Below are 23,107 nucleotides of genomic sequence, written 5' to 3'. Positions count from 1 at the left end.
TTCATTTTAAAGTATCCAGTTCTCTTTAAATTTTTCCTGTGTGCATTCGGTCCACAAATAGAACCTTTATCTGAGTTTTATGTCCAGAATAGAGATGAATGTATGTAAAGTAGAATCAGTCACAAATCCATCCATTAGAATTTAAAAGAACTTTAATTTCTGTACAGATATGGACCTTGAAATATAAACCAGCTCTAACAAAAAATAAGTGATTATGCTTATCTGCATTTGCCCCTAGCTTGAACTTAGCCTTCCTACAAGGAATATTCAAATAACAGTTGAATCTATCTGAATAAAGAGTGACTACTGCTGTGATAAAAGACTAAAAATCTTATAGGAGCCAATTAGCATCTGTGAGATATGTTAATATGTACAGCAAAGTGAAAAAAGTGCCAGTTAAAATAGTTGGAAGAATTTTTAACCAAACTATTGAAGCTAAGGAGTACAAGGAGGCATTTGCAGCTTTGTGGAGTAAAACAGCTTAAAAGCTTTAAATCAATGAGGCATAACAGAAACTTCACAAGTTATTCTACAAGAAATTTAATGCACCGATTCATTTAAATACACCTAAATGCATCTGAATGTTAAAGAAAGATGGGCAACATTTTCTAGGAGCTCACCATTAATTAGTCAAATCAAACTTCTGATTGGTTCTTTATTATATTAGAGGATTTACTTTGTTTTACAAACAAGATTTACTAAAATAATTTTGAATGGTAGAAAATAGAAATTGCTTCTAACCCCTGCAAAACATTTAGAAATAAAGTAACACATTGATTTTAGGGCACAAAGTATGTTCACAGGGTCATATAGCATAGAAACGGGCCCTTTAGCCCACTGAGATCACATTTGACATTAAGCATCCATGTAAACTAATACCACACAGATTTAAATTTCCCTTCTCCCCACATTCCCAACTGCTGCCCACACCCACCGCCCCCACCATATTCTACCTGCACACAAGGAGCAGTTAACCTACCAACAAGGAAATCCACACAGTCACAGAGATTGTGCAAAACTCAGCACAGAAAGCAATGGAAGTCAGGACTGAACCTGATTGCTAGAGCTATAAGGCAGTAGATCTACTCGCTGTGCTACTATATCACTTGAAATAACAAATTTTGAAATGTTGTAATGTTGTAAGATGTTCAATGATAAATACAGCATATAAATTAACAGCTTGGAAAACAGGTAAATGGAGTTGGGGTGGGGTGAAGGAAAATATTGTTTTTTTTAAAAAGAGAAATGATTATGCAAGATTTATTTATTTAATTATAGAATGGGACAACATTGCTTATTTATATAGCAACATTAACATGAAATTCCTAGATAACAAACAAACAATATTTAACACACAGCCACACAGAGAAGTTAGGAGAGATGACCAAAAGGATCAGGTTTTATGGAATAGCTTGGAGGAGGAAAATTATGGGAGGGAGAGTCAGGGAATTTTAGATCTTGGGTCTTGACATCTGGAGACAAGGCCACCAAGGGTACAGCATGAAATTCTGAGATGATTGAAAGGCCAGAGTTGAAGATGTGCTGAAAATTGGAAAGCTCGATGTGCTGAAAATTGGAAAGCTCACATCCTAGAGAGGATTTCTGGAAGGTATCCTTTTGTCCCAAAGAAAACCGCATTTGTGAGTAGCATTCAATGCAATGCATGAAAGGACATAAACAAGACCAGACCTGGTGTATGACTGTGGGCTGCATATAATGGGACCAGTATGCCAGGTCTGGAATGAGACAAAAACTGTGAGAACAGCTACGAAGATCCATTCCTTCAAGTACTACACAATGTTCAAGATTTCACATAAAAGTGTTAAACTTCTGATATGTGCCTCCTTGTGGCAATGCACAGCAGTGATTAAATCAAAAAGAGACAACCAGGAATGAGGCTCCACAACCCTTCTTCTCAGGGAAGGGGACCCTTACCCCAAATTTGGCAAAATGATCAGAGGTGGGTTAAGTAATAATGAAAGATGTAACATTTGTTGCTTAAAGTCAGCAGGGCAGAAAGGGCTATAGTCAGGAGGAGGATACCTTGCCACTTTGAACTAACATCAGACAACTAACCAGTAGGTGGTTGCAAGTTTCAGTTGAACCATGTAGATGTTTAACACAGATCTGTTGTTACTTTGTTCTATCTGTATAGGTCCCAAGGAACAAAGGGGCTAATGTAGGATACTAAACAAAAGTCCTACAGTATAGAAAATTGTAGAACTGAAGAAAATAGGCATAGTCAAAGCTATGCAAGGAATTGAAAATATGGATAAGAACCTTAAAAATCAAGGTCCTGCTTAACCAAAAGCAAATATAGGTCAGCAAACATGGGAATGGAAAGCAAAATAATTAGGGGCGACAAAACTCTGCATGTCCTCACGTTTACAGATGATGGCTTACCTGAGGGAACAGCCAAGAGTGTGTTTGAATATTTATCAATGAATAAGAACAGTGTGGATGCAAGTTTCATCAGATGTGCTGCTGTAGAGGAGTTGGAGGGAATAGTTCATCTATACAGTGCCCAAGAAATCACTGCTACATTACTAATGATGAATTGTAGTGCAAGCCCTATAACTAAAACCCATTCAGTTAAAATCTAATAAACCAAATGGCAAAAGATGGAGTCAACCTTACTTAAGTTAGTTAACTTGCTGATGAAGATGCTCACCAAGATCTATCTAACATACCCCGTTTATTATAGTAGGTGTCTACCTACAATCAAATCATCAGCAGTGGCCTAATTAGTGGCACCCTCACCTCTAGATCTTAAGGTTCTTGGTTCAAATTCTATCCAGTAATTTTGCAGTAGAAGCAGCCCTTCAGGATGGTGTGGTAAACAATCTTCTTGAATTAGTGAGGTCATTGCAGTGAAAGTAATCCAATGATCTTGTTGGATAGAGAGTTGCAGGATTTGGATCCAATGAAGACAAATAAATAATACTTCCAAGTCAGGATGGTTTGTCATTTTGAGGGGAACTGGTAGGTGATGGTGTTCACATAGATCCACTCTTTTGCCTTTCCTCATAATAGTGGTTGCAGATTTCCATTTTATGATTACTATTAAATTTACCCTGCTGCCCTAAAATCCCTGATGTGGCTTGATGTCAAATGTCACTTGCTAATAAGGCTTCTGTGAAAGATCTTGGATTGTTTTCCATGTTAAAATTGCTTTATAAATCCAAGTTGATGTGAACTGTAGGGATGCCCTGGTGTCACGCCCATCCATATAATGATTGATGCTGGAAAAACTATTAAGTAAATCATTAACTTAAGGATCTGTATATTTGCAGAAAATTAGGAGCAGCATTTATGGAATTATTTGATTTTAATTTGGAGACTACAATTTATTTTAAATGATCAAATCAATAATTACAGCAGAGTATGCAACTAACAAACAAGTTACTTCACGTGCCCCCAGTTTTACCCATGACTGAAAAGAGCACAACTGCTGGTAAATAAAGCCGTTAGAACTGATCTTCTGGATATCGTACTTTTGAGATTTTGAAACAAGCTATTTAAATGTGGACACTCAGCATTAAAAATAGTTTAAGTACATTATGTGCGTAAAAAAAATCATCAGTATTACCAACAGCACTAAGCAAAATCAAAGCACTTTTACACAATTCTCAGTGATTTTCTATAAGAATCCAAGTGTCATATTAATCTATCCATTCCTAATATATTCTTAACATTCCATACATAAGAAAAACTCTCAAAGTGTTACATGCTAATAGGAAGAACATATCTTTTGAGGGGAGAAACAAGTTAATTAAACTTTGTTAAAGGGGTAGGTTCTCATTTCAGGATGCCACTTTTGAGCACCGGGTTGATGACCAGGGCCACCATCTCAGAGAATTAAGAGCAACAATTTACTGACAAACTTCTTCTCCTAGTTGCAGAGTGATCAGTGATTTCACACCAGTGACAAAATTCCAAATTGTGTTTGAAATCAAACTGGAGGTCAAGGTACAATTCAAAGAAGTATTTCTGTGAATCACCATCACCAAACCTCCATCAACCACCTGGATTGATTTCACTCTTAAAACTACATACCGCCATTCATTTATTTAATATAAATGAACATGCTATTGGCTTGAAACCACGCTTTGCCTCAGGAGAGTGCTCACTGCGAGTTTCGAACAACCTGGTAACTGTGAAATTGAACTGGACTACTGACAACCTTGGTATCATCACGGAATTTCAGAAGTCATATTCCTTAACCATGCCCAAACCCACCTACTTCCACCTCCATAATATGATCCGACCCACTCCATAGGGAAATGTGTGTGTTTACAGGAAGTTAACAAGTGGAACAGGCCAAAATATCATGGCCAGTAAGCTGGCTAAACCTTCAGGATGCTTTTCCAGGAATCAGAGCGCTAGTGGAATCAGTACCGAAAGGAGACATGACAATGTTGCTGTTCCAAAAACCTAGTGTGAAATTCTGCTCACCCATTACTGTGACAGGAATCTAGATTTTGGTATCCTGGTGCAAACCCGACCTGCATGCTGCTGTGTACTGCAGTGCCAGGAATCCAATGCAAACCTGCCTTCCCTGCTGCCTGTGTACTGCTGTATCAGGAACATGACATGAATCCTGGCCTCTGCTGGCCCTCTTGTAAAAATGAATGGCCCCAAGCTGGGTATAGAGATGCTGCTGAGGACCAATGTTGACAGGCCAGGGGGTGCAGTGCGGCCACTCAGCACCAAGGTGTAGGGCTCACGGCTGCACCCTAGCCAGCACAATCACCGCAGCTACTGCTGGGACTAGGAACAGCTGCTCCATGCATTAACAGACCACTGGAGTCCCAAGTTCTCTGTCATCATTTCCCGTTGCATAGGATGAATTCCACCATCTTCCACCTCTCTTTGTTTGGCTACACAGCTATGCCCAGACCGAAACTTTTTGATAAAAAGCTCAAACTATTGTGAAATCTTTGGGTTTGGGAGAGCTGTATAGCCAAATAGCAAAAAGAGGGGGAGACATCAGCTCCCATCACATCCAACAGATGGTGATGCGAGAAACCACAGGATACCGGCAGACTGTCAACACTTGGAGGTGGTGCTGTGATAGCACTTGCGGAAGGCAGGCGTTCGTGCCAGATTCCTGGCAAGCAACAGGATGGGCAGGGGGTATTGCACCAAGATCCCAGCATCCAGATTCCCAATGCACAGTGCAAGCAGATGACTTTTCTGTAATGGGGTGTGCACCCATGAGTGTTCAGAGTGGAGAATCAGGAGCACTTTGTAGTGTAGGGCTAAGCGAGGACCAGAGGAGGCCAAGGGGAGATCTGATTGAAGTACACAAAATTATTGGGGGTGGGGGGGGGGGGTGGTGCATAGATACAGTAGATAGTAGGAAAGTTTTCCTCAGAGAAGTACAAAACCCAAGGGCATAGGTTTAAGATAAAGGGTAGGTGGTTTAGAGGGGATCTTGAGAAGATTTTTTTTTTACCCAGGTGGTTGGCATCTGGAATGCATTGCCTAAGCGGGTGATGGAAGCAGAGACTCTCACAACATTTAAGTATCTAGTTGAGCACTTGAATCAACAAGGAATAAAAGATGACAGGCCAAGTGCTGGAAAATGGGATTAGGGTAGATGAGTACTCAATGGTCAGCATGGACTTGGCGGGGCTGACAGACCCTTTTCTGTGCTGTTCGACTTCAAAATTTCAATTGGCTTGCTGGTGGAATGGACAAACAAATTTTAGTGCCGTAAAATGTAACACTATATGCTTAGGTGGGAAATACAATACAAAAAGGTACAGCTTAGGATGTTTAGGAACAAAGAGATCTAGAAGTAAATGAAGATCAAAGAAACTGCACACACTGCAAATCTAAAATAAGAACAGACTGCATCTCATCTATTTCACGCATCTGCCTTCATCCATTCTCCTCTAGGGCAGAGAAAGAACAGAGTTCCACCACATCACCCCACATTCAATGGAAACATCCTTCACAATTTCTGCCAGCTCCAACAAGATTCTACCACCAGACATATATCCCCATCCCCTCCTCAGCAGTGGATCACTCCCTTCACAACACCCTGGCAAGCTCTTCCGCCCCTGCCTACTACTCCTCGTTGTAAGGCACTTTCCCATACAATCGCAGTAGGCACAGTACCTGTCCTTTCACCTCTTCCCGCCATCCAGGGACCTAAACAGTCTTTCCAGATAAGGCAGCAAGTCACTTACACAATTTCCAATCTAATGTACTGCATCCAGCAATCACAACATGGCCTCCAGTACATTGGAGAAATGCATATTGGATTATCGCTTTGCAGAGTACCTGCAATCTGCATGAATGACCTTGAGCTTCCAGTTGCCTGCCATTTAATTCCCATCTCACCCACACTCTGACCTATTCCGATGGCCTCCTGCATTATTATAAGGCCCAACACAAGCTTGATGAACAATACCTCATCTTTCATCTGGGCACATTGCAACCTGCAGGACTCAATACTGAATTTGTACACTGCAAAGTCCCTCAAATAGCAATGAGTTAAACATTCTGATGAAGGGTCACAATCAGAAAGGTTAATTCTTTTTCACCTCAATATGCCATGCCATCTAGTGTTTCAACATCTTTTGTTCAAATGTGGCAAGGTTCAAATAATCTGTATTAGCAGTTTGACTTTAGCAAGAATTCACTTGCAATTCTTCAAAATTGTGTGTCAAGGTCTCTTACATCACCAAACACATACGGTTTGATGCTACATTTGAACAAAAACTGCAGCTCCAAGAGTGCCACGTTCTCTCAGTACAAGCCTAGATTTTATGTTCTACTCTCTCAAGTAGGGTTTGAACCAAAATAAGGTAACCTGGCAGAGCTGTATCTGACATTTATTAAAATGCTTGTTTTGAATAAGCTACTTTCTACATGAATGACTATGATTTCTGATGAGTCAGTAAAGAAACAAAATAACCAAAAATACAGCCTTGTGACTAGTAGCACCATCGAAGTTGCTCACATTTCCTACTGTGACAGCTTGGTTAAGCCAAAAAATATTCAAAGCTCTAATGTAATATCATATTAATTGGAGAAACAGGGCAACAAAATTATTTCACAAATTACTGTTGCTGTTTAGCTTCTAATAGGATTACACCCATGGCTAACAAAGGAATGTTGGCACAGTATGGGGCAAAATGATTCTGAAACCATTTATGGCAAAAGTATTGTAAATACTTTGGCAGCAAGTTAAAATTCCATTTGGTGTCAATTAAAACTTTTCTGTAAGAAATGCATGCATTCCCCTGTATTCTCAGCTGAAATCAGTGAAAACATTTTAGAAGCAATTTTAAATATTGTGATCAGAGCACAATTTTTGCAACCACAACAACCACTAGAAAATACTATGTGCGCAATGAAGGATGCTTTTAAGAGAAATTTATTTAAAAGATATTCAGCATTTTTGTGTTTCCCTTATGTTACCAACAGCTTTCTCTCCCCATCTCCTTAAAAAGAGTTAACCTTTGGTTTGAAGACTATACAGCAACCAATGCTTAGACACACATAGGGCTAGAATTTCATCAGCACCCATAATCCATCACTACTTGACACACCAGGAACTCCCAAGCTGACCTTACCAAAGATAAGGCCTTTCTTTTGAACATTGTGCCAGTGCAAACCATGCAAAATGGGTAAGTCCAAGGTTTGGAGGTGATGAGGGGAGCAACAGAGATTGGGATGCTGGGGGTGGAAGAAACTAGAATGAGGGTCAGTTGCTACCCATCACAGATGCCAGTCAAAATGGCAGAGAAAGTGGATGCCCCAAGTCAGGGGCCTGCAGTCAACAGTTACACAAGATCTGGGCCAGGTGTATGTCATCCATAGGTAGAGAGAGTTGGGAATGGGTTACAAGTTCAACAACCAAAAGCAAATAAATTGAAGGGAACCTAAAGAAAATATGTACTTTGCACAAACATGATTTGTGATGGGAAACATCCAGTCAAATTTCCACAGTAATATGATTTGACCTAGGCACCACTGTATTTGCATTCCAAATCAGAGGGCGAGTAGTGGGGAAGGATCAGTTTTCATACACGAGTTTGAGAAAGTGCACTCCACAAGCAAATGTCTTAACAATTATTTCTAAAAGCTATAACTTTAAAAAATATATATATGGCCTTTGCTAACATTTATTGTCAACCACTAATTGCTCCTGAACTTAGGGTGACCGATTCTTAACTGCCTCCTAAGTGGATCTGTAATCATATATGGGCTTGACAATGCAAGGATGGCAGATTCCCTTCCCTGAAGGACATCAGTGAAGCAGGTGGGTTCTTAAACCAACCAAGTGGATTCATGGTTACTGGTACTAAAACTAGATTTAAAAAAAACATTTATTTAGTTACTTGAATTTAAAGTTTCCCCCATCTGCCATGATGGGAACTGAACTCATGTCTCTGGGTCAATGGTCCAGACCACTTTACTAGTTGAGTAAATTAATCAGTATGCTGTGATACCCTATACTTACAATGCATGAACTTTCATTTGGTAGCATTCTTAAAAAATATAGTCCTGTTATTATGAATAAATTTATTCTGATATGACAGAAAAGTTTCCTTTTCATCTTCCTTTTAAAATTAAGAATAATGATCTCCAGATAGAAGTTGAGAACAATTCATTACTCTCTATTCTTACATTTTTTTAAATGCTTAGACCAATTGAGTTTCTTTTAAATGCAAAAAATTGCTTCTACAAGTTGAGTCAGCAGCAACAGTTTACATTTTTACTTCGACTTCAATCTAATAACATCCCTAAGCATTTCCAGGAGAATTATTAACAAAATTTGACACTGAGCCACTACAAGAATATACAACAGATGACTGAAATCTTGATTAGAAAAGTAGGTTTAATAGGAGGTAGTTAGGGAGGAAAGTGCTTTGGATCTCGGCAGTTGAAGGGTTGACCAATAACGGTCGATCGACTATCAGCAAGCTTCCAAAACTGAAGAACTGACCAAGAGGTGATGGTCGAGCATGACTCAACTGGTTCTGACACTATTTCTTGGCTTTCCAATTTTGAACCAATAATGAAATATTTCCAGGGTAGGTCATACACTACATACCTGAAAAATATTGTAACAAGCTCAAGACAGTTTTAAAAAAAATGTCTATATTTGGCAGTTCCGAATGCTCAGCATTTTCTTGCATTACGTACTGAAAGCAACAGATGGAAATTGTCGTGTACTGTGCCAAGCAACCTCAAATCCAATAACTAACAGGAACTACCTACCAACTGAGACAAATCTGGAAACTCAATTGCTGCAGCAAATTTTCATTGAACAGCCTTTTAAGGAAAATTCCCAATTCACTATTATTACCCTAAAAGGTCAAAACCAGAAAATCACCACTTATACTCCTATTCTGGAAAGGTTAAAAGGCAATATTACATAATGTTCCTTCTATGCAACTTCTACTTGTCAGACAGCAATGACATTATCTTTCATATTCCAAAAATGAAAATAACTATTTTCCATTCTGAAAATACAGCTCTGAGCTGTTTAAATAAAAATGGCAACAGCCCCTTTACTGGCCTCCAAGTATCAATTTCAAACCTTTCAAACTTTATTTAATTACGAAAACCATGTGATCAACATCAAGCTACTCAAAATAAACACAATTTAGTACTGAGGGAGGAATAGCTTTTGACATTCATTATACTAAAAGCCTGGTTAGAAAAAGCAAAACAACTGATGAAAGGGTGAAAAATGGATGCACGGGATCCTCGACATACTTTAAGATCAGCTTATGAATGCAAGCTCAGAAAGGTGAAAAGAACAATGTATAGAAGTGAGGACCTAACGCAGTAGGTAATTCATTTCTAAACCATACTTGAATAATAAATGCAAAAATTCTCTGCTTCCTTTTCAGTTTCTTCTGAATTCATAAACTATGACTGGCATTATGCCAATAATGAACTAACTAGATATGTCAAAGATGGTTATGAAAGCCAGCAAATATAAGTCACCCAATTTAGAATTACACAACATACATCAGACGTGGGAGTTGCAAAGTGGAAAGTAAATAATTTGCACATTCTGACATTTAAACACATTTCCAGATCTAATTTGGTAGGCTAATATAAAATGATAATATATGCCAATTTTAAACAAAATACATAAAAATACTGTCCTAACACGCTGATTATTTCTTTAACTAGAACACAAAACAGTACAGCACAGGAACAGGCCCTTCGACCCACGATGTTGTACCAAACTAATTAAATTAGTAATCAAATGCCCAACTAAACTAATCCCTTCTGCCTACTCAATGCCCAAATCCCTCCATTTCCTGCACATTCACGTGCCTATCTAAGAGCCTTTTGAACGTCTATCGTATTTGCCTCCACCACCATGCTTGATGGCGCATTCTAGGCACCCATCACACTCTTAAAAAAAAACTTGCCCCACACATCTCCTCTGAACTTACCCCCTCTCACCTTAAATGCATGCCCTCTGGTATTAGACATTTCAACCCTAGGAAAAAAGATACCAGCTGTCTACGTCTCTCATAATCTAGTACACCTCTATCAGATCTCCCCTCAGCCTCTGCCACTCCAGAGAAAACAGCTCAAATTTGTCCAACTTCTCCTCATAGCACATATGCCCTCTAATCCAGGCAGCATCCCAATAAACTTCTCCAAAGCCTCCACATCCTTCCGATAATGGGGTGACCAGAATTGAACGCAATAGTCCAGATGTGGCCTGACTAGAATTTTATAAAGCTGCAACACAACTTCCTCACTCTTGAACTCAATTCCTCAACTACTAAAGGCAAGCATGCCATAAGCCTTCTTTACCAACTACTTGAAAGGTTTCGAAACAAAAGCACAACAAAGGTAAAAGTCAACAAAGAGATTGCAGAATATATTCGGTAGCTTTTTATGATAACTAAAATGAAAGATTTTCCCACCATTCTTTCCCAGATGAGGAATACCAAAGCCATTCCTCCTAGTATGAAGAACAACAGAAGTATAATCTAAAAAGTCTGCCCTCCCACACAATGACTAAATATGCTATCTGAATGAAATCCCAGGGAGGGAGTTGACCCAGCACTGAGAGATTCAAGACTATATAATTTTATAACAAGGATCACTGAAGGAAAATTGATCAACCATTGGCTTGCATGGATGTAATTTTGTGAAGCTTTCATAACAGCCATTTCCTTTAACAGTGAAAGACCAACATTCAGGTACAGCAAATGATTAGGAGGGCAAATGGTATATTAGCCTATATTATGATAAAGTTTGATTACAGGAGTAAGCAAGTTTTATTGCAATTGTGAAGAATCTTGATGAGACTACACCTGGATTGCTGTATACAGTTTTGGCCATAGAGGGAGTACAGTGAAAATTCATCAGATTGGTTTCAGGGACTGCAGGTTTGCTGTATGAGGACAGATTGAGTAGACCGGGACTATGTGCTTTAGAGTTTAGAAGAACTAAAGGAGATCTCACCTATTCTTAAAGGGCCTGACAGGCTAGATGCAGGAAGGACGTTTCCCTCGACTGATGAGCCTCGGACCAGCTTGAGAATAAATGGTAGGCCATTTAGGACTGAGATGAGAAGAAATTTCTTCAGTCAGTGATAATGGACCTTTGAAACTCTCTACCCTGGAGGCCGTGGAAGTGCATTGTTATGCTCATTCAAAATGTAGATAGATTTTTTTTTGGCATTAAGGATATGGAGATAGTACTGGAAAACGGTGCTGAGATAGAAGATCAGCCATGATTCTGATTGATGGTGGAGCAGGTTTGAACACCCATACAGCCTATCCCTCCTCCTATTTCATGTGTCCTTAATGTGATTGTCAATTTAGTGGCAAATTTACGGGAACTGTAAGATGAATAAATTCTAAGGTCCAAAGAGTTTGTATTCTACCTTTGCGATATTCACAAAAGGTAAACATTGACAGTTTTGTCTTCCATGCCCAAGTTTGTGCAGGAACACTTCAAATACTGCTACAATAACCAGCCAAAACTGGTCTCAATTGGAACAAGGGGCCTTGATGTGAAGAGATAGCGTGCTCACTTCAGTGCGACCCAACTTTTGACCTAGCAGTAATTATCATACTGTCAGATACATTGTTCTCCTGCTTTGCTACAGTTTCAAGATATTCAGCTAGGGATGAACATGTTTCAATTGCATGCCTGAACTAGAAACAATGCCCACAGTAGAAACGATACCCGCCACAATTAGCTACATGCCAGGAAGTGCTTGCAAAAGATTTGAAAGTGAAGCCTTTGCAAAATACCTTTAATAACCAGGTAATAGAATATTCATATTTTCAGACTTCTTTGCAAGCAAAGGACTATTTACACCTGATTTTAAATATTTCATCAAGGGTCATTCTACAACAGTATCGTCATTCTTTTCTTTAAAATAGCTACTCAGTTTTGACTACTATAAATGCCTGATGTTCGTTTTAAAAATAAGTTTATAATACTAAATAGCCAAAAGGTGCTCTTTACCTCTGAAACACACTGGATTAGTTTATGGGGAATAGTACTGTTTTCTTAATTGTTAGCCTGTGTGTGACCTGCACAATTCCAAGATATAATTGAACAGCCTATCAACATTCTTAGAAGACCTTATTAATGGATACATCCTCACTAAATCATGGATACTAGTCAGGAATAGACTATGGCCAAATCTAATCCTCCTTCATTTGCATCAGATGACTAAGTGACTCATCACCATGACAGGCATTGCATTTACCAGAAGACCCTTGGGAGGACTGATGTAATATCTTAAAATATAAAAAAAGAATGGAGTAAGCAATGCTGAGCACATTTTTAAAAAGGGATTTATGAAGATTAAAAAAAGTAGTGTTGTAACTGCAAAAAATTTGGCAAAGCAAGCAATATAACCATTTTTTAAAAACGTAATTTGGCTTAAATTAGGGATAAGAACAGCACCGATATTTGAAGGAAAAGCTGCCACAAGATAAAGGTAAATTCTAGTGCTTACAAGTAGTCACTTCTTGGTTTATAGTGGATTTTAATCAGAATAATACTGTTTTTATTTTGCATATACATACATGGGGAGAGGGAAGGGACGAGATTTTTTTTTAAAAAAAGAAACTTTCTTGAATTTAAGTTGTTTTACATTCTGCTAATAAATATTTTCTTGATATACCCAAATAGTTTGGATATTTTAAACATAAATTATATCAACAATATTCTGTGGATGTAAAATACTCTTAAACCTTTTTATAAAAAACAAAACTATCTCTATAAACTCAGTTAGCTTCTTTTCAATAAATATACAAAATTATGCATTAAATACAACAAATAAGCAAAGAATTTTCAGTACCTTCCTTCTTGACCAATAACTTGTTCTGCATCCCTTCTTTCTGGACTTCTTATTCGTGTTCGTTTTCCCACTTTTCTATCTTCAGCTTCATAGACCTCTTTACTGGTTGTTCTTCCAGCTCTTGGAAGTTCGGCTCTGTTGGTCATAGCTTCAGCAAGGTGACTGTCCGTGCTTGTCACTGTACTTCCACTTGCTTCCGAATCCAGGGAACTCATTGAACCACTGATATGGGATCCATTGGATAGCAGGCTACTTGCAGATGGAAAAGGGTCGCTATACACTGGTGATGGACAACGAGGAATGCCACCTGGTTCCATACCATGCCTGCTGGAAGAACTACTGGCAGGTGAAAGAACACGCATCTCTTGCCTCTGCTGGTCAAGAGGTGGCATCGTTCCTCTATCCATCTCATCGCCGTTAACAGAACTATGATCTGACACAACGTCAAGTGGACGGACATCACCTATTTAAAAAAAATGCAAATAGTATTACAGAAATTTTTGCTACCCAAGTGTTTGGTGATTTCAAAAGGGGTAACATGTCCATTGAAAACCTGATTGCTTTATGGCTTTGTGATCCAACTAAAAGCATCTGATCTGAATCCATCCCTCATACAAACAGCAAAAACATTTAATATAGTATTAATGACTTTAAATAGTTATTTCTAATATCCATATTCTAATGTCATAATTTTTTAAAAAAGCAGAAACAAAGGTAAATATTATGGACGTTTGATGTCACTAATCATTGGCAGTATTCATTTACTGGTAAATTTTGGAAACCAAAGTAATGCTGAACAATTGGGCAAACTCCTTTCACATCCATTTAAAAAAAATGTGCAGAATGTCAGGAAATATCCCATCTTGAATAGAAACAGAATAAGCCTAGAGGTTGTAAAGGAATGAACTACACATTCATCCAGAAGAAATAATTCCAATTTCCTAGAAATTTTGCAGTTCCAGCATCTATCTCCTTTATCATTCATTCCCACTGAAGCAGTTCACTCTATTTTTAAGAGGTGATGCTAATACTGTTCCTGGGGAAAAAACAACCTGCAAGATATTTTGAATGAAATAATGGTAAATTGGGATGACTTGGAATCATATGGAGTTTTTCATTGGTTATGAACTTATCCAAGGATTAAGTCCTGGGAGGAACTATGCCTCTAGTATTCATATATGCCTAAAGAGTCCATGCAAAGGATCAGGAGAAAAATGTGGTTCTAACCACCGACCTAATTCAGCCTTTGAATATATAGTAGAGGTAAATAAATAGTAGAGGTAGTGACTAATTCCAGTGATCTACTTAAACCACTGCAATGATGCTGCTCTGCATATTGAATAAGATGAGTTCACTGATGTAGTTAAGCCCCTGTTGGGTTTAGCCTACCTACAGTAAAATTGAAAGGGAAAAAAATGAATAACTGGAATTATAATAGAAGGGTCAAAACAAATCATAGAAGACCAACTAGACTGGGTCTTTACTCTGTTAAGTTCAGAAGAATGAAAGATGGTGTCTGCAAATGTCAACTACTCTTCAGGTTGACATATCAGTTATTGATATCCTCTAACAGTCATTGCTAATTTTCATGTCATAATCCACATGTAATCTTGAAAACAAAAAATAATAATGCTAAATGTTATGAAGGTTGTATGTAGCTGAACAATGGCAGTGCTGATGCATTAATTTGGTAAGTTTTGGATACCAGTTGTGCTGAAAAATTACATGGGATGAGGAAAGAGGAATGGGGAGGGGGAGGGAAGGGATTGGGCAATCAAATATCGTAGATTTCTATTCTAAAAGAAAATATAAATACATAATGTCTGCAAATATTCAAAAAATCAATTCCTATGCTGGAAACGTGAAATAAAAACAGAAAATGCTGGAAACTCTGCAGGCAAGGCTGTACCTGTGGAAAGAGAAACAACATTTCAGATCAAAGACGAACTGGGAAAGAGAGAAAACAATAAAGTTGCAAAGAGACTGGTATAGCAATGAACAGCACAAAGGGAATACCTTTGATAGGGTGAGGGTGAGGGCAAGGTTGCTGTGAAGATAAACTGTAGATGAAGCAAAGAGGGAACATGAAAGCTGCAAAATGCAGAGCTATAGGAAATGTCAGCAGGTCAGGCAGTGCCCATTGAAAGAAAAGAACTGAGCCAATATAGCAGATGGATGACTTACGACAGAACTTAGAGAGAAAACAAGTTACCTGAAGTTAAAGAATTCAATATTGAGTTTGGAAGGCTGAAAAAAAGTGCTCAGATGGAAGATGATGTGCTATTCTTCAATCTGAGCAACATTATAACAAAATTGCAGGACACAGATGGATAGGTCAGAGTCGGAGAATTGAAGTGGCAGGTACCAAGAAGCTCAACGTCACCCTGCAGACTAAACACAATGGCCCTGCAAAGCTGTTACTCTAACTGTATTTTGTTTCTCTGATCTTCTGAATAAAATGCACCAGATTGGGGAAAAAATCCAAGTGAATCACCAGTTCAGCTGAAAGGACCATTTAGGTCTCTGGATGACAGGAAGGGAAGAAACAAAAAAGATAGGTGCTGCATCTCTTGTGGTTGCACAGGAGTTGTGAGAAGAGGGGTGGTTGGTGGAGATGGAGGAGTGAGTAGGGAGTAGTGGATGGAATGGGCCCTTCAGAACGTTGAAAGGGGAGGGGAGAGGATAATGCATCTGGGGATGGAATCTTGTTGAAATTGGAAGAAATTGTATAGGACTCCTACTCTGACTTCTCTGTAGTCCCTGCATTATTAATAAAAGGCCTAATATAACATTGAGGAATAGCACGCCCATCTGGGCATGTTACAGCCTTTCAGGCTCTGTAGTAAATTTCTCTGCTTGTATCAGAGCTGGGTCGGTCATCCATCTCTAATGCTGGCTCAGTTTTTGCCTACTGGTCTTGCCTCTCTCAATAAAACTACCACCAGATGACCTCACCTACAGCTTCTCCTCACTGCAACCCTGGCCTTACCTGATCAGAGATATTTGTCCTATCCATTACTTCCCACTTTCTCTGCAATTTAAAACTAATTTGTTTCCTCTTTCCCATGTTTGATGAACCTGCTTTTCTTTCCGCAGATGCTGCCTGACTTGTTGATTCTTCGCAGTGTTTTATGTTCTTATTTCAGGTTTCCAGCACCTGCAATTTTTCCATTTTGAAAACTGTTAAGGGGCTTGACAGGGTAGATGTGGAGTTGATGTTTCCCCGGATTGGGATGTTTAACATCAGGGCCCATAATCTCAAAGTAAGAGGCCGGACATTCAGGCTAACGATGAAATTTCTTCACTCAGAGGGTGTTCAATTTTTGAAATTCACTACTGAAGAGGGCTGCAGAGGATCAGTAGCTGAATATATTCAAGACAGATATCAACAGATGTTTAGGGTAAAAAAGGTAATGAACAGATCCAAGGTTAGTACAGGACAGTGAAGCTGAGGTCAAAAAAATTCAACCAAAATCCTACTGAATGGCAAGCAAGCACAAGATGCTGAATGGCCTACTTTTGCTTCTACTAATGCTCTTATGAAGAGAATGAAACTACCTATTACTAGTGCTTGGGCAACTGCTCTACCCAAGACTGCAAGAAATTGCAGAGAATTGAGGATACACCGCAGCCCATCGTGCAAACCAGCCTCCTCTCTATTGACTCTGTCTACACTTCCTGATGCCTTGAGGAAGCAGCCAATCTAATCAAGGACCCCTCCCACCCTGATCATTCTCTCTTTTCCCCTCTCCCATCGGGCAGAAAATATAAAAGGTTAAGAACATGTACCACCAGACTCAAGGACAGCTTCTATCCCACTTTTATAAGACTCCTGAATGGATCTTCCATACACTAAATGATTACAATCTTCCAATTTACGTCATTGTAGCCTTTGCACTTTGTATACCTGCACTACACTTTCTCTGTAACTGTAACACTATATTTTGCATTCTGTTTTCCTTCTTACTGCCTCGGTATACATATGGAATGATGTCTGGATGGCACACAAACAAAAAGCTTTTCACTATTTCAGTACATGTAACAATAATAAACCAATACTAAGTCTTACAGGCATTGACAACACTCAAGAGAAAGATTGACAGGACAAGAAATCAGAAGAAAAATTTGAACCAATAATGATCTAAACAGATTATTTTAACCACATTAACTTTAAAGAAAATGCCCACTAGGGATGGCATATTAACAAATAAGGAATACAATCAAATTTAAAATTTAATCAAATTACATTTGCTGCTTTGAGAAATTTAATGTAGAACTTTTCTGAACTAAAGTTTGCAAAGCCACTTACCCTCACTGAGGGGAAACAATCCTCCATGAGAGCCACTATCAGGAAGAGACCAACTTTGAGTTGCCTCTGCTTCTCTGCTGTGTAGCTCCTCCTGCCACAAACTAGACCGTGAATCTGGTATCTTCTCTGGATCCGGGATTCCTGAACCTGTTACTGCCACTTTAGCTGGCCCAGGCTCCTAGGGTAGGAAAGTAAAAGAAAAACTTGTTAGGAGGAATATATTGGTTAAATGGTCCAATGTCTTGACAAACGTAATGAAATCAAAGTGCTAAAGGGACAATCAAGTAAAGCCTGAAAACAAAATGTCCATTAAAAAGGGAGAAAATCCAGAATGCAATTGTCTCTTGAATTATTGTCCAGGTTTAAAGAAAACACCCACACAATATAAAGCATAGCATTGCATGGAGTATGCATGACAGGTAACTAATTCTATGAAAGCTCTGCAATCTCACTATTTTGATAGTGTACTTGTCCATTTTGACACGGGCATTAAAAAAAATGTTTTCTCACATTATTCTTTATTTGCCAGATGTTTGACATAAATGTTTATGGCTTATTTGTAGAATCCAAGAAGATATATATCCCTTAATGGAATCTAGGGAAAAGAACTCAATTAACTTCAGGCATTTCCATCTGCTACACAATCTCAAACAGCTCAACCCATCCCCTCCTAACTCCATGTTATCAGGGGAGTTTTCTTTCATAAAGCAAAATGACTTTACTCAAAAATGTTCCAGCAGAAGTCATTTCAATCATAGCAACTGCAATTCATCTCCATTTCCTTCCATCCATAGCATTGCCTGGGCTGCAAACACACCTCTCATATGAGACTACAACTTGCTTCTCCAAACCATACACCACATTCACTGTTTACACTACACTTTATAGTGGTAAGACCAAAGATTACGTGAGCACTTACTAATCAACACGATTCCAACTGCAAATGCAACCCTGACCTTGGATTTCCAGAAGGATTTTGATAAGGTACCATTTCAAAAGTTACTGCACGAATTTTTTTTTAAAAAGTGTTGGATAGAAGATTGGCTGCCTAACAGGAAAGGAAGAGTGGACGTAATAGTTCTTTTCTGGTTGTCAAGATGGAATGAGCGGTGTGCCACAGGGCTCAGTAGTGCGGCCTCATACTTTATACAAATGACTTGGATGAAAGCATTGGAAGCAGTTCAGAAAAAGTTTACTAGAATACTACATGGAATGAGCAGAATAAATATGGGGAAGAGTTGGTCAGCTAGGCATACATCTGCTGGAATTTAGAAGCACGAGAGGGAATTTGATTGAAACGAATAAGATCCTGAGAAGTCTTAATGGGATTTATGTGGAGGGGACATTTCCTCTTATGGGCAATCTAGAATTAGTAGTAACTGATTAAAAGTAAGAGGTCACTTGGAGACATACAGTATAGAAACAGGCCCTTCGGCCCAACTGGTCCATGCTGACTAAGATGCCCCATCCCAGCTAGTCCCATTTGCCAGTGTTTGGCCCATAACCTTCTAAACCTTTCCTATCCATGTACTGATCCAACTGTCTTTTAGAAGTTGTTATTGTACCTGCCTCAACCACTTCCTCTGGCAACTCATTCCACATACATACCACCCTTTATATACATTAAAAAATGCCCCTCAAATTCCTATCCCATCATATTTCCCTTCTCACCTTGAACCTATGCCCTCTGGTTCTTGATTCCCTAACCCTACGGAAGAAAACCAAGTGCATTCACCCTATCTATGCCCCTCATGATTTTAAACACCTCCATAAGATCACCTCTCATATGCTCCAAGGAAAAAAAAGTCCCAGCCTGACCACCTGTCCCTACAGCTTAGTCCCTCGAGTCCTGGCAACATACTTGTAAATCTTTTCTGCATTCTTTCCAGTTCAATAATGTCTTTCCTAGATCAGGGTGACCAAAAATGAACACAATACTCCATGTGCAGCTTCACCAGCATCCTGTACAACCACACCATGACCTCCCAACTTTTATACTCATTCCCCGACTGCTGAAGGCCAGCATGCCAAAAGCCTTCTTCACCACCCTGTGACTGCACTTTTAGGGAACCACGTACTTGAACTCCAAGGTCTCTCTGTTCTACAACACTCCCCAGGGCCCTAACATTCACTGTGGAAGTCCCACCTTGAATGGACTTTCCAAAATGCAACACCTCACACTTATCTGGATTAAACTCCGTTTGCCATTCCTTGGCCCACTTACTATGACAACCAAAAAGTTTTATATAACTTTCTTCACAGTCCACTATACCACCTACTTTAGTGTCATCTGCAAACTTACTAACCATGCCTTGTACATTCTTATCCAAGTCATTCATATAGATGACAAACAACAATGGGCCCAGCATTGAACCCTGAAGCACATCACCAGTCACAGGGCTCCAGTTCAAGAAATAACCTTCTACCATCCCCTTCTGCTTCCTACCATCAAGTCAACTGCATATCCAATTAGCCAGCACTCCCTTGATTCCATGCAATCTAACCTTCCAGAGCAGCCTACCACGTTCAACCTTATCAAAGGCCTTACGGAAGTCCATATAAACCACCTTGCCCTCATCGACTTTCTTGGTCACATCATCAAAATAATTAAGTTCGTAACACATGATCTCCCACGCACAAGCCATGTTGACTACCTCTAATCAACCCGCCTTTCCAGATACATGAAAATATTATCCCTCAGAATCCTCCCCAGTAACTTACCTATCATAAATGTTAGACTTACTGGTCCAGGTTTGTTTTTTGCTGCCCTTAAATAGAAACATTTGCCACCCTAGAGATTTGTCTACCTTCATACATTTTAAGACATCCAACACCTCCTCTACTGGAATACAGACTATCCCCAAAGCCTCCCCATTTACTTTACCGAGTTCCAAAGTCTTCTCCACATTTTCATTTCTTTCTCCACGGTAAAAACAGAGGACCTTGCCCATCTCCTGTGGCTCCACACAAAGATATGTGCTTTGGTCTTTGAGAGGCCCTATTCTCTTTGGAGTTGCTCTTTTTCCCTTAATACACTTATACAATCTCTTCGGATTCTCCTTAATCTTCTCTGCCAAAGCTATCTCATGCCCCTATTTTGTCCTCCTGATTTCTTTCTTGAATACACTCCTACATCTCCAACACTCCTTCAGGGATTTGTTTGACCCCAGCTGCCTGTACCTGACGCATGACACCTCCATTTTGCTGGCTAGGGCCTCAATATCTCTTGTTTAAGACAAACACAAGGCAAAATTTTCTGAAGGTCACATGCCTTTGGAATTCCTTCTCAAAAGGGTTGCAGCAGCAGTCATTGAACATTTTTAAAGCAGAGGGAGATAAGCCGGGGTGGGGGGCGTTGGGGAGTGGTGAAAGGTTACCAGAGATAGGTAGGAATGTAGAAATGTAGAATTGTGGTTACAAATCATACAAATACAAAGCTAAATTTTATTGAAAGGTGGAGTAGGCTCAAGGAGCCAAGTGGCCTCCTCTTGCTTCTTTTTCACTCTCTCTATTAGCTTCCTACAATGTGCCAAATATGTTTAATTCACTTTTGGGGTGGTTTCCTCTCTTTCAGGCTGTTCTCCAGTCCTTTGATCAGAACATAGACTCTGCTAATGTTAGATCTTAGCTTGGCAGTTTGATATTTGTGACAGGCTGATGGTTTCAACAGAGATCCTTCATCAAAGCATGATCCTGCAGCTCTAGAAAAGGGTTCCCATATCAGTTGCAGTAGTTTGTGATTTCCCTTCAGGACTGCTGGACCTCTTGCACTGTTGGGCTAACAGTCTGCAGCTCCTTTGATTCAGCATACAAGGCTTTGTACTAATGCAAAAAGCATACAATGGTGTTTAGAAGTTTCCAGGCCTGCTTTTTCATTCATGATGTTTTATCTATTAAGGCTTGGGATTTTTGCACTCATGATAAATTTGTCTTTACCAATATCTATGCCTGAGAACTTCACAAAGCTGAAGCTTTCAAGTCTTCATCCTTCACAGAAAGGAAAGATTCAGATAGGAGATAACAATGCCAACTCTGGATGCTTTATCACACAACCTCTGGCTTCAAATATCCGTCCCCCCATTAACATATCAATTCTTGTTCTACAAGTTCATCCTTGAAATGCAGCATCTCCCCGTCACAAAGGAAAATTGAACATCTTTATCAACCGAAAAACTAATGGAATTTTCATTATCTGAATAGATGATTTTTTAAATTTAAAATCAGATCATCACTAATATTCATTTTTTTTTAATTGTCTCCATAATATTTTCCCAAGAACATGCAACAGAGTCCAGGATTTTAACCAAGTTTTGGACGTTTCATGCCAATCATAGAGGATCAGTAACTCTAGTTCTTCCCCTGTACTATTTAGAAGCAGTGAAGCATTTATTTTTGAACAACTTGCACCTGATGCTCCTAGCTTCTTTCAAACACCTCCAGGATCTCACCAGATCGAGGTCAGAATGGACTTTTGTGATATCAAGTTCACTTAAAAAAACTAGGATGTATGCAAGGTTAAAACTCTTTTGGTAAAATGTAATCCATTTCTAGATTACTCCAATATCTAAAATAACAGTGGAAAAAAATTCATATACCCCAAGTAAAAACTGCCTACAAATCAGTCAGTAGTGAAGAAACTGCCTATATATTGCCATTTACAATGGAGATAACTGCATTTCACGTACAGGGTGGGCTATTGCCAAGGATCAATACATTATGCCATTGTGAGAATTTTAGTCCATGAGGCACAAAAGGAACTGAGCAGTTATTGTACATTAAATCTTTGCAGGCTACAGAGCTGTTGCCAGAGCAAATATAGAAATAGGATTTAAAGTAATGACAATCCAAAACATCACCAAAATAATTCTAGATAATAACATTCACACATACATAGCAGCCACAACCACCCCAACCGTATTCCGCCCTACCTCGTGCAACGATAAACATTTAAAAGTATTTCAATAATTCTAAGGAAGATATCCTCTATTGAGAAATAAAACAATACCAGTAAGGTGATACATCTGGGTCTAGCTAAAGTGGTTAAAGATGGTGTTAGCTTATTATCTTGGCCAGAGTAGAAAACCTAAGAAACGGGGAAATTTTATAAACCAGTAACTAATACTCAAAACATTAAGAAACATGAAACAAAATTAACAGAAAATATACAGTCACTAGAAAAATTTCAATAAAAGGCTACAAGAACATATGGTAGTTTAAAGATTTTTTTTAAAACCAGGCTAGACAGACAGCAGGGTATTTTTTTTATGCAGTATATGGGAGATTTAGTTAAAGTAATTAAAATAATAAATAGATGAGATAGTTTGTGTGCGAACAAACTACTAAATTAGATGTGTAAGGGAAAACAAGGGATCAGGCATACAAGCTATTTAACCAGGTCAGATCTTGCCAAGTTTTAATTATGCAGCTAGTCACTGGCACTCAGCAGGGTTTATAGCAATGGTTCAAAAATAAAGTGG

The 23,107-nt window shown here is 38.9% G+C and overlaps 1 protein-coding gene across 3 annotated transcripts in view; it reads right to left on the bottom strand.

Annotated features, from left to right (window-relative positions):
• Positions 1 to 23,107, bottom strand: part of mprip (myosin phosphatase Rho interacting protein) — a 269,104-nt gene that overhangs the window by 117,398 nt on the left and 128,599 nt on the right. For all 3 annotated transcript variants that reach the window (XM_052032879.1, XM_052032878.1, XM_052032880.1), the window contains exons 6-7: positions 17,631 to 17,808; positions 13,322 to 13,784 (exon numbers count right to left, since the gene is read on the bottom strand). In XM_052032879.1, the coding sequence (XP_051888839.1) occupies positions 13,322 to 13,784; positions 17,631 to 17,808 (641 nt within the window). The remainder of the gene's footprint in view (positions 1 to 13,321; positions 13,785 to 17,630; positions 17,809 to 23,107) is intronic.

The sequence above is a fragment of the Pristis pectinata genome, chromosome 18, assembly GCF_009764475.1.
Source record: "Pristis pectinata isolate sPriPec2 chromosome 18, sPriPec2.1.pri, whole genome shotgun sequence".
In the NCBI taxonomy this organism is placed as follows: Eukaryota; Metazoa; Chordata; class Chondrichthyes; order Rhinopristiformes; family Pristidae; genus Pristis; species Pristis pectinata.
Note: the sequence above shows the minus strand (reverse complement) of the source record. Positions and strands in the feature narration are given on the sequence as shown.